The sequence below is a fragment of the Seriola aureovittata genome, chromosome 7 (genome assembly GCF_021018895.1).
Source record: "Seriola aureovittata isolate HTS-2021-v1 ecotype China chromosome 7, ASM2101889v1, whole genome shotgun sequence".
Classification (NCBI taxonomy): Eukaryota; Metazoa; Chordata; class Actinopteri; order Carangiformes; family Carangidae; genus Seriola; species Seriola aureovittata.
In genome coordinates, this window is record NC_079370.1 from 3,967,230 (window position 1) to 3,990,607 (window position 23,378).

Consider the following 23,378-nt stretch of genomic DNA (forward strand, 5'->3'; position numbering starts at 1 on the left):
CACACACACACACACACACACACACACACCATGATCATCAGTGACAAACTTTTTTTTTATGCAGAAAAAAGTTGTTTTCAGTGTGTGTGTGTGTGTGTGTGTGTGTGTGTGTGTGTGCAGCTCATGGCCTCAGGTGAAAGCGCCTGCTGCTGTTTCCTCGCAAAGAAAAGTGTGTGTGTGTGTGTGTGTGTATGAGGAGAAGAGAGCAGACAGAGGAGGGGGGGGTGAAGTGTGCAGAGCCAGGAGGAGGAGGAGCAAGGAGAGAGGAGAGGGGGGTGGGCGTGGCTTCTACAACTTTACTCAGAGGCTCTCTATGTCTCAGTCAGTTGATCGCAGGACACCGACTCTCACACACACCCACACACACACACACGCACTTTGACACACAATCACAGTGTGGAGTATCAGCGCTCGGAGCAGGACGGACGGACAGAGGGGGAGAACTGCACCTGTCCCACACACACTCTCTATCCTCACACACACATACAGAGGATCTGACCGGTCGTCCTTATGTGTGGATGGGACCAAAGTTACACGGTGAGTGCAGAGCAGCTTTTTACACTTTTACAAAAAATATCAACACAGAAGAAGAAAGAAATTTTTCCCTTTTTTTTTCAGCTTTTAATTTAGATTTCAGCTGCTTTTTAAATTAGTTTTTTTCAATTTTGAAATTGTGTTAAAAATTAAACTGTTTTTACAACAGATAGAAATAGATTTTTAAAGAATTTTGGCCACTTGAATCCAAATTTATGCAATGTTATCGTCTTTAACTTGCTTTTTTGCCTTTTTTGCTGCTTGTTTCTGACTGGAAATCCAAAGCGGTTTTAATTTCCCACTTTTAATTTGATGAGATTCTTTATTAAACAGTTAAATTGGTGAATTTAGCTCTAGATTAGATTGTTTTAACTCTCACTCGGAGGAAAATATCTCCATGTTTTGAGAAGCTGGAAGGTGTTTGTCTAGGTTTGCTCAGCTTTTCAGTTTGGGATTTAAGGCTTCTTTTTTTCTGCAGACTTTAAGGAGTTGATATTTGTTTGGTGAACATTTGCCAGGAAAAGTGTCACTCAATAATGGCTTTCAAATGACAAAGAGTCTGAGGGGGATTTCCTATTTGTTTCCCCCTGATTGGTGCTTAAACCGCTCATACACTTTTCATCTTGACTTAGATGCACCTTATTTTGAAATTACCTCCGGCTGCGTGCAGACTCAGCTTTTGTATTTTCAGTTGGTCTAAATGAGAGGCGAATTGTTTCTTGGTTCTTGGTTTCACTATTAGTTCTCGATGTTGCAGCTGTTATGCAAAGAACGTTCTGGGTTCTGCTGAGAGGTGAAATATTGAGAAACATTTCCATATGTGAGCAGGTCTTTTTCTGTTTGTCATTTTAAAGGCAAATCAGAGCAGATACTGTTGTTCTGTGTTAGAAGGTAAAGCCACTGTTCAGCAGAAATGAACTTTTCTTGTTAGTTTTACAGTTCAAGTAAAGGAGTTTGTGCTTCTGTAGGAGTTAAATGTGATTTCAATGAGTTTTATTTTTAAAATAAAGATGTAGACATCTGCATTTTCTTAATAATTCAGGTTCTGTGGAGTGTTTTTTTTTATAAAAACAAGAGTTTGTGTTTTGCAAAAGCTCAAAAAACAATAACATTCCTGTCAATATGAAGAGATAATGAAGCTCATGATTTTTTTTTTTTTTTGCTGGTACCTGGCTCCTGGAAGGGATTTTAATTTGAAAATGTCAGTGTTTGTCTTTTAAAATCTCTTCTGATCAGTAACCAGAGGAGGTGTAAGTGTCATTTTTCTGCTGCTGCGTGGATCAGAAGTGGGTCACTGCGACTAGAGCCAGTTGGATGTGAAATAATTTTCTTTCTTGCGGCTGCAAAAGAATTCACAGAGCTGAGTGTGGTCACTGAGGATCTGCCGCTTTCCGCTCGTCTGCGTGGGACGAGCGGCATGTTTGTCCCTGTGTGGATATCTGCCTCTCTCTCTCTCTGTGTGTGTGTGTGTGTGTGTGTGTGGGATTGTCTTGGGTGGGATCGCGTTTGAAGTTTTGTTTGCGCTGCTGTGGCCCCCCAAATGGAAAAGTTTTGGCGCTCCCTTCCTCATCACCACCACCACCACCACCACCCCCCTCCTCCTCCTCCTCTCTCTCGTCCATTACCAACACAAGCACACACACACACACACACACACACACACACACACGCTGGGAGTCGGGATGATTTGCCGGTTCCGCTGCAGTGCCACTCTGCTTCCAATTTTAGCTTCATTCAGACACAGACAGCATTTCCTTCCTCTGGCTTCAACCCCAGGGGGGGAAACAAAGGGGGGGGGGAATACAGAGGAGAGATTTCAGGTCCATAATCTGGATAAATCCCCCACATTCACACTGCTGAAAACAAACTTTCTCCTGCACATAGAAACTTGTAGCTGTCTGAGCTGCACGTTCACCGTCTCTGTGTAGAAAAACTTAGTCAAATGAAGGAAACATGAAAAGTGTCTTCAGGGAGGACGAAAGCGAGAGAGACGCTGGAGACGGAGAGCGAGAGACTCAAATTTATCTGAAACCGCTGATAATTAAAGTTAAATCAATCACAGTTTCTCTCCAAAATAAAGCTAAATTGTTAATAGGAGGATTTATCATTCCTTGAGCGCTTCACGTGAGACGTGTTGAGTTCCTCTATCAGTTCCTCTTCATCGTCATGTGTGTGTGATCAAAGTGTCCTATCTCCTGAGTCATTCTTAATGTCACCTTGTGGTTTTTATGGATGTAAAGGAGAGAGAGAGATTTATCTTGAAGCCTGGAAACACAAACGCAAAAATTCATGTTGCATCTGAGGTTTAACACAAAGCTGAAGCTTCCTGTGTGGTTTTAACGTTAGGAAAAAATGTGACTGTGTTCGATTTTTTTTTCTTTTAGGGGGGGGGGAGAGATAATGGCCATATTATATTTTTATCATTATTTGATTTAAGTGAGCTAATTATTTCTGGAGTCATGAATGAATGAATGTAGGTTTTATCCCATAATTGTTTCTGTAAATAGTTGACAAGACAGTTTCCTGTCTGTTTCTATGTGTGTGTGTGTGTGTGTGTGTGTGTGTGTGTGTGTGTGTGTGGTGTGTGTGTGTGTGTGTGTGTGTGTGAGAGAGAGACAGCAGCATTAGTCAGACCCCCCCTCCTTCTTGAGTCACCACACATAATAATCACAGTTCTTCCTCTCCTCCTTTTTTTCTCTCTATTCATCCCTTCATTTGTGTCTTAATCTTCTTTCTTTCTTTCTTTATCCTTTTCTTTGTTTCACCCATTTTATTTCTTCTCCCTCCCATATCTTTCTTACTTTAGTCCACCACCTCTCCTTTGTTTCTTTCTTTCTTTCTTTCTTTCTAATTCTTTCTAATTCTTTCTTTATTTCTTTCTGTCTTCCTTCTATCACATTTTCCTTTGTTTCTCATGGTTTCTTGTTCCTCCCTCCTCTGTTTCTGCCTTCCTTCCTCTCTCCTTCTTTCTCTTCCTTTTTATTTTCCTTTCTTCTCTCTGTTTTTCTCCTCCTACTACCTCTTTCTTTCTTTCTTTCTTTCTTTATTTCATTCTTTCTTTCTTTCTTTCTTAAACTTGTAACTTTTGTTTTTTCTTGATGCAAATGTTTGAATAAAGTAAATTAAAAATGAAAATATCTCTCTCTCTCTCTCTCTTTCCATCTCTCTGCCTGTGTCTCTCAACCCAGGCGACCTCTCATAGCTCGGCCATGTTGACCAGTGAGGGGGCGCACACCATGGAGCAGGACGACTCGCATCACGGACCTAAGATGGCCTCCGCCGCCACCACAGCTGCCGCCGCTTCCAGCTCGGGCTCAGATGGGACCGAGACGATGACAGACACAGATGTGGACATGGAGATGGAGATGGAGGAGGCAGACATGACTCAGTGGACGGAGGCAGAGTTTGAGGATAAGTGCACATACATCGTCAAGGACACGGCGTGGGAGGCGGGGCCAGACGGTGACGCCATCATGACGACGACGACCAGAGCCGAGGCGTCGCTGCCCCGAAACCTGACCTTCAAACACCCAGCTGACAGCAAGGAGGTCAGACTCAACACACACACACACACACAACGGCAGACACAAACTTTCTCTCCAGAAAAAAATTTTCATATACACACACACACACACACACACGAGCCATCTGTACATACACACTCATGTGAGTCAGAGGTGGGTCATAATGAAGAGGGGGTCGTGTCTCGTCGTAAAGTTTCACACACTCACATATTAGAGAAAGGAATCTGTGTGTGCGAGGGTGTGTGAAACGCCTGGAGCAGAATTTACACACACACACACACACACACACAAACACACACAGTGTTACCGAAGTGCGCTGTGTGTTCAGGCTGCATCTGCATCAGCTCGTACCCGTCAATTAAAACTCATTCATCATCTGTGGAAATGATGAAGGCCGGATCTTCTCGTGTGTGTGTGTGTGTGTGTGTCATCTTCCATACAACTCCTGTTGTCAGTAAACTGCTGCAGTACCACACCCAGCTGGCAGGGGGCGCAGTTCAGCGTCTTAAACAAACTGCAAACACATCAAACAGAGTGTTGGCATGAACTTTGAGCACCAAGATGCTTCATATGTCAAATCTAAACTGGCAAAATGTCAAGAACAGGACGTTCAGTGGCGTGAATTTGCATTTGGAGACATTTATTTTAGGCTTCAGGTTTGCATCAAGACTAATTAAATTTAATTGCACTCTAAATTGATCACGCATCTCTTTATGGCAGTGAGCAGCTTCAGTAAATCTCCTGCTGCAGCCGTGGATCTTTGTGTCATGTTTTTCAAAGCGGTTTGGATACGGAACTGGATCTGTGCGTGACTTCAGGTCAAGAAGTCGCAGCTTTGCCAGTCGTTTTTTGACCCTTTTTTTTTTTTTGCAAAGTTAAAGCGACGTGATCACATAGATTTTCTCATCAGGGGCTTATCAGCGAGGAAACTGAGGAAAAGAAGCGAGGAGGGAAAGAGAGGAGCTGATACACTATCAGCTGACATGAAGAGAGAGGAAGGAGGGAAAGGCTGAGTGTGTCGCTCTGATCAAAGAAGATTGAGAGAGAGCGAGAGAGAGAATTGTAAAAGCCTGTTAATAAGTCCTCTTACATACACACACACACACACACACACACACACACACACTCATTTCTGGTTCTATAGGGGGAATCAGGGAAAAGGGGATTTCCCATGTCACCAGGGAACGAGAGGGTTTGGGAAAGGCATTTGTTTGCGTGGGTTCTGCACGAATATCATCCTCGGCTGGAGCCTGACATCCAGTCAGCACATAATCCCTCGCTTTTCTCTTCTTCCTCTTCTTCCTCCTCCCATTTTTTTTTTTTTTTTTTTTTGGTCTTTCATTGAATCGGATGAGGAACAAAAAAAAAATGTTTTTTCTTTTTCTTTTGAGTATTTGGATGTTTCCCCCCTGAAGCCTGTGAAGTGGCGGTGGTTTTGTTTTGATGTGGCGACAAGTGGAGGTGTGACGAGACACACACACACACACACACACACTCCTTCAATGAACTGAAGCATGACGTTGGCTCATTAATCATCGTCTCTGTTGACAGGTGGTTAATAGTGTGTGTCTATGAGTTTGAATTTGCACGTACAATTAGACTTAATTAGACTAAAAGACATGTCACTGATGGATGCGCACAACAGCGTGAAACACACACACGCAGTCTGCACCTACGGCAAGCCACGTGGTCAGAAGATTCTCTTTTGTCGATGAAGATCCTCACGTGTGCAGATGTAGTTTTAACCTCTTAACATCTGTTTACAGACATTAAAGGCAGATTAATACGTTTCATGTCGCAGTGTCATCACGCCGTTGTGGATTGATGCTTACATTTGCTGCAAGACGCCACATTATTACCTGTTTAAATGCTCAAAGATGTAAAGATCTTTACACTAAACCTGCCCGTGTGTGCGTGTCTTCCTGCAGGTGGTCGGCGTGTGCAGCAGGGAGTACATCCCCAAAGGAACTCGCTTCGGTCCCCTGGTGGGCGAAATCTACACAGCTGACAGCGTCCCCAGAGATGCCAACCGCAAGTACTTCTGGAGGGTGAGTTAATACACTCGCGCGAACACACACACACACACACACACACACACACATGCAAACAAAGAGTCACGGAAAACTCACATTCATACAGACACACACATACACTTCCTCAGAAGCCGGAGGGACCCCTTTCTGTGACGTCAGTCAGTGGAACAGGAAACTGGGCTCTTGAGAGATGGGGATGTGATGTCACCTTTACACAAATAACATGTCACACTGTGGTTCCTGTAAGTCCACACATACACACACACACACACACACCCACACATACACACACACACACACATCGTTCGGCAGAATACACTCAACTCCATCACTACCGGTAACTCACAGTGAGAGTGCACACTCTCACAAACCACCAACCTGACCACTGCCTGTGTGTGTGTGTGTGTGTGTGTGTGTGTGTGTGTGTGTGTGTGTGTGTGTGTGTGTGTGTGTGTGTGTGTGTGTGTGTGTGTGTGTGTGTGTGTGTGTGTGTGTGTCTGTGTGTGTCTGTGTGTGCGCGTGCATGAAAAGAAAGACTCAACCTGCACCAAACCACAAGCAGACACAAAATCAGAAAGGTGTTTTCATTCACACACACACACACAGACACACACACACACACACGCACACACCCACACACACGCACTGAGAAAATGAGAGATCGAGATAGAGAGAGAGTGAAAGAGAGAGGGGGAGGAGACGTCCTTTCTCTTTTCAATATAAAAGAGGATGTCTTCCTCCTCCTCATCACTCTGTCTGTTCGTCTGAGGGAGATGAAGGTGACGAGAGGAGCATGGTGAGGAATGAAGGGATGGCGAGAGAGAGAGAAGCGGAGGGAGAGACGAGAGAAGTGTAGTTTATATTGAACTGTCTGGATTCAGTCTCAGTAGTTAACTAATTAATTTGTTATTTATTACTTTTTATTTGGTAAGTTACTTATTTACTTACTGACTTTTTTTAGTCACTTTATTTTTAATGTCGTCACTTAAACTCTTATTTTGTTACTTTTACGCACTTTTTGAATGGATTAGTAACTTTTTTACTTTGTTTTTGTACTTTGTTTATTTATTTATTTATTTATTATATCTTAACTATTTGATTAATTCTTTACTTATTTTGTGTCTTTTACCATTTATTTGGATTTTTGCTTTTTTGTTACTTAATAATTTATCTACTGATGTAATCACTGAGTTTAAAATTAGAAGAATTAAAGTTTAGTCTTAAAATTTACTGATAAATTTATTCAGCAATGTTCTTCCGCTAATTCCACAAAGTAATGAAAAAGAGGGAAATAAAGGAGAGAAAAATAAATTTTTGTTTTATTGATTAAAAAAATACTTTTATTGCGTTTATTCCAACTAAATTAAGTATTTTATTTTTGTTAAAACTTCTGTCTCACCTGTTCTTATCAGAGAGAAAGGGGGAAAAAGGAAAAACTTAATTAATAGAAAAAATTAAAACACACTAAATTTTACATTTTAATATTTTTTTTAACTAAACTCTATTTAATATTTCTTTCCTTCCCTCCCTCTCTCCAGATCTACGCGGACGGGGAGTTCCATCACTTCGTTGACGGCCTGGATGAGACTCGCTCTAACTGGATGCGGTACGTGAACCCGGCCCACTCGGCGGCGGAGCAGAACCTGGCGGCGTGTCAGAACGGCATGGAGATTTATTTCTACACAGTGAAGCCTGTTCCCGCAGGCGCAGAGCTGCTCGTCTGGTACTGCCACGATTTCGCCCGGCGGCTCCACTACCCGCCGTCAGGAGAGCTGATGATGCAGAAACTCAGTAAGTTCATGTGATTTTTTTCTTTTTTTTAAGTAGGTATATTTAGTCAGAAATGGAAAATAAAATAGTTCAATATTTTGAATTTTTAACACTTGCAACAGCATTCAGCAGACTTTTATTGTGAAAGGACCGGGTGTTTTTTATTAAATGTGTCATGCTCTGAGCTGCTAACATGAAAAACCTAAAATCAATAGGAGATGTAGGTTTGTGTGTGTGTGTGTGTGTGTGTGTGTGTGTGTGTGTGTGTGTGTGTGTGTGTGTGTGCGCGCGTGTGTGTGTGTGGTGTGTGTGTGTGTGTGTCTTGAGTGTGTCCTGTCGCCACTGTTAAAGCCTAACGGTGTGTTTGAGTGTAGCTGTGTCTCCTTCCTCTCTGAACATTAGCCTGTCATTATCTCACACACACACACACACTCACACAAACAGAGGTACACAACCGACAACCTTTCATCTCTTTCAGTGCCATCGTTTGTATTTTTGTGTGTGTGAGTGTGTGTGTCTGCCAGTGACAGTGTAATTACACAGACAGGGGGATATGGCCCCTAATGCCACAGTCTTACACACTTAAAAACCCGCTTTTAACATGAAAGCACACACACACACACACACACACACACACACTAACACACAGGCTTGCTCAACCTCAATAAAAGAACCAGAGACAGTGCGGGTTTGCATGACTGTGTGTGTCTTCAGTGACCTTTTTATGAGAAAAAAGTAGGCGTCACATTTCTCCATCCTCACACGGAACCACATAAACGTTCACGGACACGTTTTCATCTTTATACACTAATCAATATATTTATTTTACTCTTATTTTCTTAACTTTTTTTATTGACTATAGTAATCTCATCAATGCTTATCTCAACCAAAAACCTGAATCCAAACCTTCTTTGTTAAGCAGAAGGAGGTTGACTTTCAGCACTCAAACTCACCCCGCACACACACTGCACTTATCCACTTTAGCTGAGCTGATCAAAGGGAGAGCGAGCTAAGAGGAAAACAAAGAGAGAGAGAGAGAGCTGAGGGGTTTCCAGGTGTGACTACAGGCTAATAGCAACGTTAAGGTGGCAGAGGGACCAGCAGACCCAGCCTGGGCGACTCCACTGCCCAGGGAAAAATGCGCATGACCTGGGGGACAAAGGCAGGGGGTACCCTCCTCCTCTCCCTACTCAAAGCCTGTGTGTGTGTGTGTGTGTGGTGTGTGTGTGTGTGTGTGTGTACAGTATATGTGTTGTCTTTAATTAGCTTCCTCTGTCATTTAGCCCCACAGGCTCCTGTTGACCTGCCTCTGACTTGAATGCTGATTTTTCTTTTACCTGCAGCAGAAAGACTAACATTTAGTCATTTGGCTACACAGCTTCAAGTTTCAAATTTTTATTTATTTTTTTTCCGTCTGATAATCACATGTTCCTAAAATGAGTACAACTTTTGACTGTCGGCGCAGCCACATGACAGTTTTAGCTCTGACAAAAGGAGTCAGAAATAATCCCATTAGCTGAGTAAAACCAAGAAAACCGCTCTGTCTAAAGTGACGGTAAACTGAAACCCAGTTAAAAAGGCAAAAGTTTCAATCCAGTTATTTAAGTTAGCTTTTTAGCCTCCGGCGTTATGAATGTCGTGGCTGTGAATGAGCATTATAATGCTCATCTTTCTAAAGCAGAAGTGAAAACCTTTCGATGCATCTGTTGCAGCTGTTCATGCAAATAGCAAAAAAAAACAAAAAAACCTGGAATCAGAGTAAATTGATAAAATACAAAATATGCAAAGGCGGCTGTAGCTGCAACTAGACTTTGATGCCTGTGAGTCGATACAGTAGATAAAGCATGTAAAGTTAAGCTTCGGTTGGGTTTTAATCATTAAAATCTCAGATATCGCCGAGTATTTTCTGATTAAACTTAGGAAGAAGATGCATCTCATTATTACAAAATACACTGTGTCCCAGTGGGGGGCACCAGAGCTACTGATCTAAACTTAGTAGCATCCTGTGTTATATTCCTGAGGAGCGCAACAAAATCTACTGTTGTCTGCGTCGTGTTTTTCTATCGGGTTTTTTGCTCTTTCTAGCGCAGTCATAGCAAAACCAGACGTGTGTGAGTGAGTGAGTGTGTGGGTGTGTGCGCGTGTGTGTGTGTGAGCAAAATGACTGAGCGTGCACCGCTGTCTCCCTCCCTCACTTTCTCCTCCTCTCCTCTTCTGCTCCTACTCTTTTTGTCGTTGTCGTTGAGCATTCTTCAAGTGTTAGCACTTGGAAGCACCTGTCAGCCATGTGTGCGCGCGTTGTGTTCAAAGATGCTCTGCCGCGCCGACAAAAACACTCTCTCTTCCCACACACACACACACGCGCACACACGCGCACACACACACACACACACAGAGTCATAAGCGGGACATGCCAAAACATTCACACCCATTCTTTTCATCTCAAACACATGCAAGCTCACACTGTGCGTGTGTGTGTGTGTGTGTGTGTGTGTGTGTGTGTGTGTTGTGTGTGTGTGTGTGGGTGTGTGTGGGTGTGGGTTGGCCATTCACCCTGATATATTTGCCACTTAAAAAAGACCAGAGGAGAAGGTGGAGGAGGGAGTGCTGGAGGTAGAGCTGCGCCTCCCACCCCCTCTGTTGACTACTTGAACTTCCTGGCAGAAGGGCCGTGTTGACAGATTGATATCTCCAAGATGGCCGCCCTGTTTGTTTTCTGGAAGAGGGAGAGAGGGAGGAGGAAGAAAAGGAGGAGGTGGAGGAGGAGGAGGAAGGCTAACTGATAACCTCAGTGTTTACACTGCCGCTATACTACTGATGCAAGGGTCACTGAGTGTGTGTGTGTGTGTGTGTGTATGTGTGTGTGTGAGTGAGTGAAGGGGTGAAGCAGGGGGAGTTAAGAAAATTTCACTAGTGCTGGCACTCAGGATTTACTTTGACAACACACACACACACACACACACACATGCACACACACTCCCCTCTGGGCGACCTCATGGTAAAAAGTTGACTGGGTAGTAAATGAGCTTATAGATAATAGACGGCGGCGTTTTAAGGGCTCGACTGCAGCCATTTAACAGCCGAGATGTGCTGCTAGCTGACATCCCGGGGCTTTTAGAGTGTGTGTGTGAGTGTGTGAGAGTGTGAGTGTGTGAGTGTGAGAGAGAGAGAGAGAGCGCTCCTCCTAATCCACTCTTTCATCATGCAGAGGAGACAGTAGGTGTGAGTGACCTGAGTGAGGAAGCTCTAATTTAACCTTTTGACCCGGAAACAATAGTGAACGGCCAGGAAAAATTAGGAGCCTGATCAGAGTGTGTGTGTGTGTGTGTGTGTGTGTGTGTGTGTGTGTGTGTGTGTGTGTGTGTATGTGTGTGTGTGTGTGTGTATGTGTTGGCCAAAAGTGGAAGAGTCAACAAATCAGACAGAGGCCTCTGTGTGTGTAATTTGTCACATGGTGTGTGTGTGTGTGTGTGTGTGTGTGTGTGTGTGTGTGTGTGTGTGTGTGTGTGTGTGTGTGGAGGGCAGGTGGAGGCCAAGCTTTTTCAGGGGATATCTTTAGCAGGAAACCTTCCATCAGTCCCGTCTGTCTGCCACCATTTTGATTTTATCTTGATTTTATAGACACACACACACAGACACACACAAACACACAGTGCCCAAAGGCAGCTGTCACGCCTCACTTCCTGTCTTTTGCACCCCCCCTCCCCCCACCGGCCGCCCCACCTCCCCTCATGCTCGTTCGTCAAATCTGTCACCTTAATTGGCCGACCGAGTTACTCATGGTGTTCCTCAACCCAGTGACACACAAACACTCACACACACACACACACACACACACACACCCCTGCCGTCCTTTTAAAGGAGTTTGAATATTTGTATTGTTAAATAAAATAAATGAAAATCATGATTACTGCTTTAAAATTTAAAATTGTATTAATGGGCCCCAAGGGGAAGGAGGGGGCCCCTCTCTGGATCTGGTGAACTCCCCCTGACCTCCTCTCTCTCTCTCTCTCTCTCTCTTCAGAACAGTCTCTCCTGGAGGTCAAGCAGCAGCAGGTGAGCGGTGAGGAGCGTTTGGTCGAAGCTTCCAGCCCATCACCCGTCGCAGTTACCCCCACCCCCACCCCCACCCCACCCAAGAGGGAGCACAGCGTCCTCTCCATCCTGCGTGGCACCAACAGCACCTCATCAGCCAAGAGGGAGCCCAGCCGGCCGCTCCCCACCCGCCCGCGCTGCGCCGACAGCCCCGAGCGCCCCCTGTACCCCCGCGCCCTCTACCCAGCTTTCAGGCCCCACCAGCTCGGCTACCCCGCGACTCGTTCCCCTGGCAACCAGTCCTCGGCTACACCCAGCCCGTCGGCGAGGAGCAGCCCAGACAGCAGCCCCCAGGGGAGCCCCTCGGGTCCGGTGCCATCCCCAGCTTCTTTCTACCCCACCGGACTGAGCCCCTACCCCGGGTACTCCCCACCATCTGCCCCCCTCTCCTCACCTTTTTACCCTCCAGGAGCCCCGTACTCACGCTACCTCCTGCCCCATCACTACCCTCTGCCTGGCGGTGGCGTCCCCACCGTAGGAGGGATCTTTCCCAGGATGTACCCCCTCTACAGCAGCCTCCTGCCCGCTCACGTGCCCCTCCTGCCCTCCGACACAGCAGGGAGGCGCTTCCTGATGCCTGACCACGTCCACCCTTCCTCCGTTTCAGCCCACAGAGACTTCCTCCTCCCCGGGCCCACCAGTGCCTTCTCAGTCGCCACCTCTCTGAAGGACAAAGCGGGAGCTCACCACCCTTACCCCGGGCACCCTCACCTACACGAACAGGCCCGCGCCCCCTCCAGCGGCTCCCCGACAGCAGGCACGGCGCCGCCCAGCGAGCGGGTGCCCACCAAGCCTACCTCAGCCCTGCTGGGCAACGCCAGCGAGCATCACCCCGACGAGGAGGCCATCAACTTGACCAAAGTGAAGCGCGGCGCCGGCTCGGCGGGCTACAAGGCGCTGCCGTACCCGCTGAAGAAGCAGAACGGAAAAATCAAGTACGAGTGCAACGTGTGCAGCAAGACGTTCGGGCAGCTGTCGAACCTGAAGGTGAGGCTCGAGACACCGCCGTTCTGTGTTTGGCTTTCAACATCCTGTCTGCTCGTCTGATTTACTGCCCCATTATCATTCCACTCCTTGTAATGTGTGGCTGCAGTTAATCATTAGGCTGCAGAGCAGGTTCCTAACCAGCCGTTTTACAGAAAACACAACTAGATGGCGTCTTTGATAAATGCGGTGTCTGAACATTTTCCTTTCCTGTTTCCTGTTTCCTCCATCTTGCAGGTTCACCTTCGTGTCCACAGTGGAGAGAGACCCTTCAAATGTCAGACCTGTAACAAAGGTTTCACCCAGCTGGCCCACCTGCAGAAACACTACCTGGTCCACACCGGGGAGAAGCCACATGAATGCCAGGTGAGAAACGAGGCTGGCGATGACGTGCTTTTAATTTCGTAGACAGACGCCTTAATGCCGACTTTGCTTCGAGCCGCTGACGTCATTTCTTCTGTCATGTCTCCTCATCCAGGTTTGTCACAAGCGCTTCAGCAGCACCAGCAACCTGAAAACTCACCTCCGCCTCCACTCGGGGGAGAAACCGTACCACTGCAAACTCTGCCCGGCCAAGTTCACGCAGTTCGTCCACCTCAAGCTGCACAAGCGCCTGCACTCCCGCGAGCGTCCGCACAAATGCCCCCACTGCCACCGCCACTACATCCACCTGTGCAGCCTGCGGCTTCACCTGAAAGGCTACTGCCTGGCGGCGACCTCCGGCTCCGGCAGCCCGGCCGCCCTGGAGGAGGTGCACCGCGCCAACGAGGAGATCGAGCGCTTCGACATCAGCGAGCACGCCGAGCGGCTGGAGCAGCTGCAGGGAGGGGTGGAGGTGGAGGCCATGTTGGAGAAGCAGGTCCTGCAGGGGATCCTGTGGAGGGAGACTGACCTCAAGTCCTCCCACTTTCACCCCCACCATAAGGACGACGCCGCCGAGCTTCTGTCCGCGGGTTACGGTGCGTACGAGTCCCCGAACGAGACGTCGGTCATCAAGATGCGGCACAGCGGCCCCGTCCTGCCGCTTCCCGCCAACGTCACCGTCAAGCAGGAGTCGGAGGATCACGCTTAAATGACCCCTTTCGTAGTCGAGACTGCATGACTCACAGTGGACTGCGTTGCCAGGAGCAACTGCTGTAAATAAATAAATAATTCTCCACCTGGCTGTCATCAGGAGTGACATCATGACCACGCCAGGTGTTCAACCTATCAGGGACTCGCGTACTCAGGGCTACAAGAGACACTGTCCCATGACTACTTTACGTTTATTATACTTAGAGACAATCATCTACCCTTACCTTTAATGTAATATAATGCTATTATCATTATTGTCGTTGTATTATTTGGTCTTTATTTTCAAATGTCTTCTTGTTTTCTTTTGATCAATTAGTTGTTATATAACCTCCTTAATTTATTATACTTTTTATTTGTTGTCTTTAAAAGCAATAAGTGGAACTGACGGTTCCACTGACAGGGTGAAATCAATGTTAAAGACTATTTTTCTGTTGATTTTGTTTTTTCTCTGTGGCCATTTCTCTGTAGATAGTCACTCTCTCTCTCTCTCTCTCTCTCTCTCTCTCTCTCTATGCCTATATCTGTCCGCTAACCTCTGACCTATAGAAGCAGGGGTGTCCACTCTTCAGGGTTTTATCTATTTAAATTTAAAAAAATTAAAAAAAAAAAAAAAAAACAACATAGCAGGTTTAAAAAGGGTTGAAAAACTTGCCAAAGTCTGGCACATTAATGAATCTGTTAATTTAGCAAGAAGAGCTTTATTTCAACCCTGCTTCAGAGCTTCCCTCAAAGTATGTCTGTGTCATTTTCTGATGCCTACTTAATTTAAATGAAACAAACAAAAGGGCATTTTTTTTTGTATATTTTTCACAACAGTTACCTCAGTGTGTATGTGGCGATACGAGTGTGTGTGTGTGTGTGTGTGTGTGTTTTAAGGGACAGCTGAAAGTGGGAGCTTTCTATTTATTTGCTTTTTTTTTTTTTTTTTTTGCTACTTGAAAAAGAAGAAGAAGAAACCAAACTGAAGCGGAGTGCAGCTCTTCATGTGGTCCAAAGGAGCGGCGTCGCCCGCTCAACATGTAGCACATAACGGACTCGGGGGGGTAGGCCGCTGAGCCCCCACCCCACCCCAACCCCCAACCCCCCCACCCCCACCCTCCTCGTCCGTCCTTTTGTTTTGTTTTAATACAACACTGTCAACAACCAGCAGGGAAGTGAACATCCTCAGATTTTTTTTGAGATTCACTCTTGACGCTAGTAACCAAAGTTCATGTGGCTTTAATTTCTAAACGAACACCAAAAGAAACACGCAGACACACATACACATACACACACACACACACACACACACACACACACACACACACACACACAAAAAAAGAAAAAAGAAAATCAAAACAAGGGAAGGACTTGAGGAATCAAAATGCTGAAGAAGGGAAGATGAACTGTGTGTATATGATGATGAAGTGTTGGCTCTTTAGCTGTGGTCACATCGTTTTGTAAGATGTTTTTTTTTTTGTTCTGTTGTTTTTGTTGTTTGTTAATATTTCAGTTGAGAAACAATAGCCCCGCCCCCTTCTTCAACCCCCACCTGTCTGCTATCTCGTTAATGAACTGGCATACACCAAAGCACCTCGGCCCTCTTTTATGCACTGGCCCCCACCTCCCTCCTTCCTTCCCTCCCTCCTTCTTACTTTATAACTTCAATGCCGACGCTTGCACCATTTACACTGTGTACAATATCACTGAAACTGGTCATGATGGCATTAAGACTCACCTTAATGTTACTACAGCAGCCTCAACTCTGCAGCTCTCTCTCTCTCTCTCTCTCTCTCTCCTTCGTCATCTTTCTGTCTCTCGACATGTTCGACCAAAGCATCTCTTTCTCTCTGATCAGAGCTTTAACTCCAGAGGAGAATTCCCTAAAGGACTGTCTCTGTTTACATTGTGGTTTACATACTTATTTATGTGCAAATGTCAAAAAAGTGTAAATTATGATATAAAGGATTCACTGCCCTAATCTAAACCCCGTGGCTCTGTGTGTTTTATTCGTTCTTCTGGGCTCATGATCTTCATATGACTTTTTATGTAGCGCTATAGACAGAACGTGCTCATGTTTTTTGGTGCATGGGCGTCGTTAACTGTGGAGAGAGTTACCAACCAGAAAGCATCAGAAGAAGAATTTGTGCTTTACAGCAGCACACGACACCTGAGGATTTAGCTTATGTCCGACATGGTTAGTGCTGGCAATACGAACAACACAGAGCGCTGTCCGGCGCCGTGTGGAAGGCGGTTCTGGCAACGGCAACAGCAATTCAGGATGTGCGCTAGGCCCTAACCCTAACCCTAACCCTAACCCTGCAGACCAGGGGAGTCCGGCTGTTTAACTAAAATGAAGTAACTAGTTTACAGTCATTAGTTTAGGAATTGGTAGTGACTGGGGGCGGGGGTGGATGGGTAAGATGTTTGATAGATCCTTATCAGTTCTGTACTCATCTTATTGTCAACAGCCATTTTGAAGTTTCAAAAACGTTGACACACATAACTTAATCAAACCCTACTTAAGTCCTGCTTTGACGTATGGCAGGGAAGTTTTATTTTCACAGAAAAGATTCACAAAGCAGATGGCAATGAACGACAGAAACAACAACATAAACCCAGATAAGATATAAGAGAAATAAATTGTGATATTATATATATATATATATATATGGAGATAACGTCGCACATGTTCAGGAGGTATTTACACAAGGTTATAGGGAGAGAATTAGAAACCATGGCTACTTTCTCACATCCGCACAGCTGCCCAATCACAGCATGAGGTGGGTGTTAGTGTGATGTGGTTTCAGAAAATTACACAAACGGTCGGACACAGGCCCCGCCCCCAATCTGAAATTGGAAAGGTGTAGGAGGGAGGGGGGTTTCTGAAGTTGCCTGACGATCCGACGGCGGTTTGGACCGGGTATGAAGCCATTTTTATCATCCAGAGCAACAAGCGTGGGTGGTGAGTTCTAGTTACTACTGTATCCTCTCCAGCGTGATCAGAGGTGAAATCAGTCAAATAAGAGCAGGAAATGATCATGTAGGAATTGGACTTCAAAGAAAAGAAAAACGAAAAACAGGTAAAAAAAAAACACTGAATCGTTTTTTTTTTTTTACTTCCAACCCACTGATTCACAAACTCTTCTAACTTTAACCACTGAGCCGCAGTAAACCAGGCTGTTTGCTGGAAAGCCATGAATCTTTATGTCCACATCCGCGCAATGCCAAGCTTTAAGACTGGAGCAGGAAATGGGGAACACCCGCTCCCCGTGTCCTCTGGGCCGCAGTAACCGAGGTCTGTCTTTTATCCTGCGTGGAGACAACGTGATTCGTTTTAGAGCTTCGCCTCCGCAGTCTCCGTTGAAATGCCGATGAAACGTATCTGGAGTGACACACGATCACCTTTGGAGCATGAGCGGTACATGTGGCCGACAGCTGGAAGGCCAAAGGTCAACACATTAAGGGTCAAAGGTAAAACTAATATAGCAAATTATGCCAGACATGTGACAAAAATTAAGCAAAAAAAAAAACAAAAATCACAAATAAAAGAAAACTAAACTGCAAATTTGTTTTTTGTTTTTTTTACACACAAAAATTAAGTAAATTCAAATGTCAGATATTTCTGAGTCTATTCAGGCTTGAAAATCAAACAGTCATACAGAAAAAGACATTACAGCACAAATGCAGCATTAACAGATGTAAATGAATTTCCATAAAATTTAGTTTGAAAAATTACATTTAAACATAAAATTGTGAGCTAAATTTTGAAATTGAATACTGCAAAATTTCTGTGAACTCCAGTGAATAACATTTTTAATCATAATAACAAATACATTTCTTTCCTTTTTTTTTTTTTTTCCATTATAATGTTTGAAGTCAGACGCGCAACAACAATTTATGACGAATTCGAACTCGATGAGTTGAAGACTGAATTTCTTCTGTCGTGCAGCCAACGGTGATAAAAGACATTCCACCTCGATGTTATTAAAGATCCCACAGAGAGTAGAAGAGTCACTGTATGAGAAAGCAGTATCAGTCCGTTACCTCATCACCCAACTCAAAACACTCGGTGCGCCCCCACCCTTTGACTCAGCATCTTTCACTTTTGCGCACTGCATCGCTCTTTCCTGTTTGTTCGATCTTATTATTACTATCAGGGAAACTTCTCGAGTCACCCATTGACACAGCGAGTTCCACTACCTCAGCGTCATGACGCCGGGGTTTCACAGCACTTTTCTGACCGGGGGAGGACTACACGCCTACCACCACACCGGGGGAGGGGGGATATCCCACATGGCCCAGAGACACGTACCGAAACGCACAGGCCTTCCTTCCACTCGCCTGAGCCGAGCTGAGGTGAGGCTGTTTTATCTGCGATCTGATTTCCCCACAGGGTCTGATAAAGTTTCAAATTTGATCTCATCTTACACAGTCCTCCCTTTCACATGAACAGCTTCTCACCAGAGAGAGATACCCACAATTTTGAAGAAAAGAGACGCCCACGATTTAAAGTTAAAGGAAACTGAAGTCCATTTCAAAGCTGGTTGTTTAACCTGGTGTCTTTTAGAGGTGATATCCTTTATACATATGTCGATCTAATTAGTTCACAGTCATTTTATATGTGTTTTGATATAATTTGGACTCTTTTATTCCACTTGCGATCAGAAGCAGCATAAAAATGACTCGTGCAAAGACCTAAAGAAGGAATTTAACTCTAATAAAAGATTCAATTTTGTCACTTAAAAGCTCTAAACAGCGACTTTGTTGTTTAGGAATATGTATCCACTTCCTGTTGATGCTGACACACAACTTCGGGTCAAAGATGGCGACCTGGGAAGACTTCACCACTCTCTTGTCCACCACTGTTTAGAAAATTAAGAGTGCTCTCTCCCATGTTTCCTGGTGACACATCTTTCCAGACAAAACCCTTTTTAGGATTCTGCAGCAATGTGCAATGTGTGTCCAATTTCAACATTAATGGCGTTGGGTTTGTTATGTAACATGTTTAATTTCAACATTTGTGGCTTGACTTGATGATTTGTCTCATACCAAGAGTCTCTTGGGTTTTTTCATCGCTTGGCCATGACAGCGATTCTTCGCTACATTACTTTGGCATATGTTGATTTTGCAGCAATAATCCATCTTCTTCCACTTTTTCGCGGTGCATGTTGGTGTCGCTCTCTGGCCGCGTCAGCACGAGGACCGGCGCTAGCAGAGCTCTGACAGATCTTTTCCTCACTTTGATATTCTCTGTCTGTGTGGTGTTCTGTTGCACAGTGCACAGTTATTCATCACAGCGATGCAGTGCAAAAGTGAATGGTTTGTATTTTGGTGGGAAATGGGTCAGTCTGCTAACCCAGCAAATGTGTTTTAAATCTGCATTTAAAAAATAACATTTATTGTGGTTAAAAACGCATTATTAGTTCCTGTTGTCCACATTTGTGTAATTAGCATTAGCAAATGAGCATTTTTGCTAAAATCCATTATGTTAACATCATGCATTTTGTACTGATATTCATTAAAATGCATTGTCCCTATAAAATAAACAAACAAATACATAAATATTACCGTATAAAACCATCAAAAGGCAGAAGGATTTGTTGGACCACTTCCACAAACCCAAGAGCTGCCATTTTGTGTTTGTTGTTGCTCTTGTGCAATTAGAATAGTTCTCCTTATGTGTTTAATTTACTGCCTATGCTGCGATGGTATTGTCAGTGTTTTTAATATTATAACTTTTTTTGTCGCTGGCCTGGCAGTTACCCTTTAAAGCTTTCCCTTTTTGGAAGGACTTTTTTGCTCCATATTTATTTATTGAATGAATTTTAATGCAACAGTAACAGGAAAACACTCTCCACCTCCACCAAAGGAAGTTTGTGATCAATAGCAACGATAGCCAGATGTTCTTGGGTCAGATCTTTCCACAGCTGGCAGACCGATCGCCATTGAAACTGTTTCTGCGTAGTTATGGTTCCACGAGGATGAATCCCAATTACTTGACCTCTGACCTTTCATCCACTGCCTTCCATGAAACTGAAATTTCCCTCCTCTTGTTCAGATTCCCCTGAATGTCTCCTCTTGATGCAGCTTCAGACAGCGAGGCTGCAGCAGAGAGTCAACAGTAAACAGTGCTGCTGGCATCGCTTCAGAGAAAACAGTCATGATTTATGTTCACACACACACACACACACACACACACACCCACGCCCCTGCACACATTCTCACTCACACAAACAAACACACACTTTTTAAGAAATGCATAAACACACTCACACACACGTCAGGAAACACAGTTATTTAAAAGTGACACATGAAAAACCGGTGTACAGTCCAATGATACACGCTCACACCAACAATCATTCGATACACGTTAAACATTTGTCTCCTTTCACATCTCCATTTACTGATTAATCATTTGTCTCACAGGATTTTCTCAGTTTCCCCTGAAATGTTTGCGATTAGTTTCACAACACAACCACAAACCAAACAAACCCTTCAACACCCACACACATATACACACACCCCATCTCCTCCAAGCTGCGTTCCAGAGTGACGCCACTGACGTTTTCGGAAACCGAGCAGCATCCCCGGCAGCTGTTTTACCGTAAACACGTTACAGCGCTTCATCACGTCGCCGGTACACAGAAAGGGAGGGTCACTGGTCAGGACGGGTGAGTCAGAGTCATCACCCCCCAGTCTGCATTCACTCCAATTCCCCGAAATTTATTTCTCCTTCCCAAAGCCTTCTTCTTCTTTTTTTTTTGACAGGAAGTCACAGCTTTTTTTGGTGCTGGGTAGAAGAATTTGATTGGCTAAGAGTGGACATAAGTTATTCGAGCTGAAGAAGGGGAAATTGCATCAGCATCGACATGGTGTTATCACATTGGCTGCAACACCGCAGCAAAAAATATTACAAACAAATGACAGCATGATGGCGACAATTGGGGACCAAATGTTTCCCTAAATGAAGACCACATTTATCATAAATCCTGTTGCGGCCTGTCACCAATAAGAGCTTTACTTCCTCGGCTAATGGTTTCCTCTTTGTCTTGAAGAAGAGAATAAAGATGTTGGATATGTTTTTGTTTTTTTTTCCTTGTGGCCTTTGTGTCCTTCCACAATCTGCTGTCACAAGAAACCTTTTATCCACAGCCATTTACTCCATATGTTGTATTTTTAGCCGTGTTAGCGCCACGGCTCCAGGAATTGCAGTGTTGGTCTGTGTCGGTCCGCCACTTTAGTCCAAACAGTGATTGACACACAACTTCGTGGTCCCCAGAGGACGAATCCTAACGACTTTTGGATGGATTGCCAGAACATCTTGTACAGATACGTATTCATGTCTTTAAGTGGCATGAATTATAATAACATGGGTGATCCTCTGACATCGTCAGGTCAAAAATACAGGCAACACAAATGACATTCCCATCAGCCTTAGCTGTACTTTGTGTTTAGAGCTAATATTAGCATGTCGTGTTAGCATTGTCACTGTGAACATATTAGCATACGTTCAGGACCACTGTGTTTAAATGAAGCCTCACAGAGCTGCTAGCATGACGGTTGATTCTTGGTCTCGTGGGAAATGAGTTAAGAAGTCACACTGGATGACGCTCAGAGCTGCTCAAATATCTGCTGTGACTCAGTCGACACACTCACATGTAGTACACTGTGAACCCGCAGTGTACTCGCTGGCGTGGTGTGTCGACAGGGTAGCGTCAAATCAAACGCCGTCACTGTGCAATTACTAAAAATGATGATTGCAACATTTGACTGCGATTGTCACCCACCAAGATTTCCCAAAATGTTTTTACTTTCCTGTGTCAGCCCCCGTGTGTGATGCATCATGGAAAGTAGGCCGCCATCTGCACCGACGATGTGTCCCCCCCCCCCCTGTCCACCATTTCCACAAGTTTGAAAGTACGTTGGTGGTCCCTTCCCCTTCCGCTACGAAGCCAAGATGGCGACCGTTGAGGGTTGAGTGTCGCACTTATGCGCTCAAAATACCAAGTTTGAGTATGGAAGGATGTAAACTGAGACACAGCTGCTGTCGGTCCAGCACTTTCACAGTAGCATTTATTGAATTTAAATATGTTTGTTTATGTATTTTTACAGGTAATATATTGATTTATATTGTTAAACGTCACAAATAGTGATCAGAACACCACAAAACGTGATCAATCAGCAATGCAGTGACCCAGTTTTTCTGATACCAATGCTGTGGCATTAACTACTCAGTCACACGCCCGCCATGACGGATCATACTGATGCATCCCGGATGATAAGGAGCATGAATCCATGTTGAGGTATTTTAATACTCAAAATGAAGGTGGATATATGATTTTTAAGTTGTCATGGTGATGGTCCCACAAGGCTATGTGATGTTCAGAGGTTCATTATAGGGCAAAATGTCAGGTGTGACACATGGAATGATGTAATGTGTGTGTGTGTGTGTGTGTGTGTGTGTGTGTGTGTGTGTGTGTGTGTGACATAGAAGGGGGGCACGTCCTACAGTATGAGACAGGAAATGAGTGCATGTATGATAGTCCATGAGCTGCTCTTTAACATGTGGCTCATAAAAACCCGTAGATAAGTCAACACACATCACTGCAGTAATATTATCAAAAACACACACACACACACACACACAGTCACATTAACAAAAGCATACGCCCACACACACATACATGAAAACTGAAACGGTTCCATACACGCACACGCACTCCTGTGTTTGTGTCATCTCGGTTCAGCAGATGACGCCACAAACAAGAAGAACAAACGAGCAAAACAGTTTGTCTTCTCTCTGAGGAGACTCTGGCTCAGATGGAGACAATTCAACAACTTAACATGAGGAGAGAGTTACAACGACAACAAAAGTAATTAAAATCCTCTGAGCTAAACTTTTTAGTGTGAAAAAAAATCATGTTCTCAGGGGCCTAAATTAAGGAAATGTTAGACACAGTAATTTCTGACACCACCACTGACACTTCAATCCAAATTTCTGTCACTGACGGTTTTATAACTTGGTTATATGAATATCTGTTAAAAATGAAAGAGAGAATGAAACCGATATGGACTGAAGCAGATAAATTTATGTCCTGAGATGAATCTGCCAAAAGAAGACAGATGTAAAACAGATAGATGACCTGAAAGCATCATCCACAAAGGGACAAGAAAAATGATGCACAGGGCCTTTCCCTCCGTGGACGAATATTTGAAGCAGCTTTGGTTGAGATAAATAAACTTCAATTGTCTGCAAAACTTCCAGGAATTCCTCATATCACTTTAGAATAGAATCTCATTTATTTAAGACCTCTGGTTCCCATTTTGTGAGATCAAAACGTTTTTCAGCCCAGGGGAAATATTTCTGTGTCACAGGAAAAAC

General features: G+C 44.5%; 1 protein-coding gene across 1 annotated transcript; it reads left to right on the forward strand.

The window, feature by feature from the left end:
• The first annotated feature begins 340 nt into the window (after positions 1-340).
• On the forward strand, positions 341-15,318 carry prdm1a (PR domain containing 1a, with ZNF domain). Its single transcript, XM_056379677.1, has 7 exons — positions 341-537; positions 3,723-4,082; positions 5,987-6,106; positions 7,630-7,882; positions 11,886-12,943; positions 13,178-13,306; positions 13,419-15,318. Exons 1-7 carry the CDS (start codon positions 511-513, stop codon positions 14,010-14,012), a joined length of 2,541 nt encoding a protein of 846 aa, XP_056235652.1. The 5' UTR covers positions 341-510; the 3' UTR covers positions 14,013-15,318.
• Positions 15,319-23,378: the final 8,060 nt, after the last annotated feature.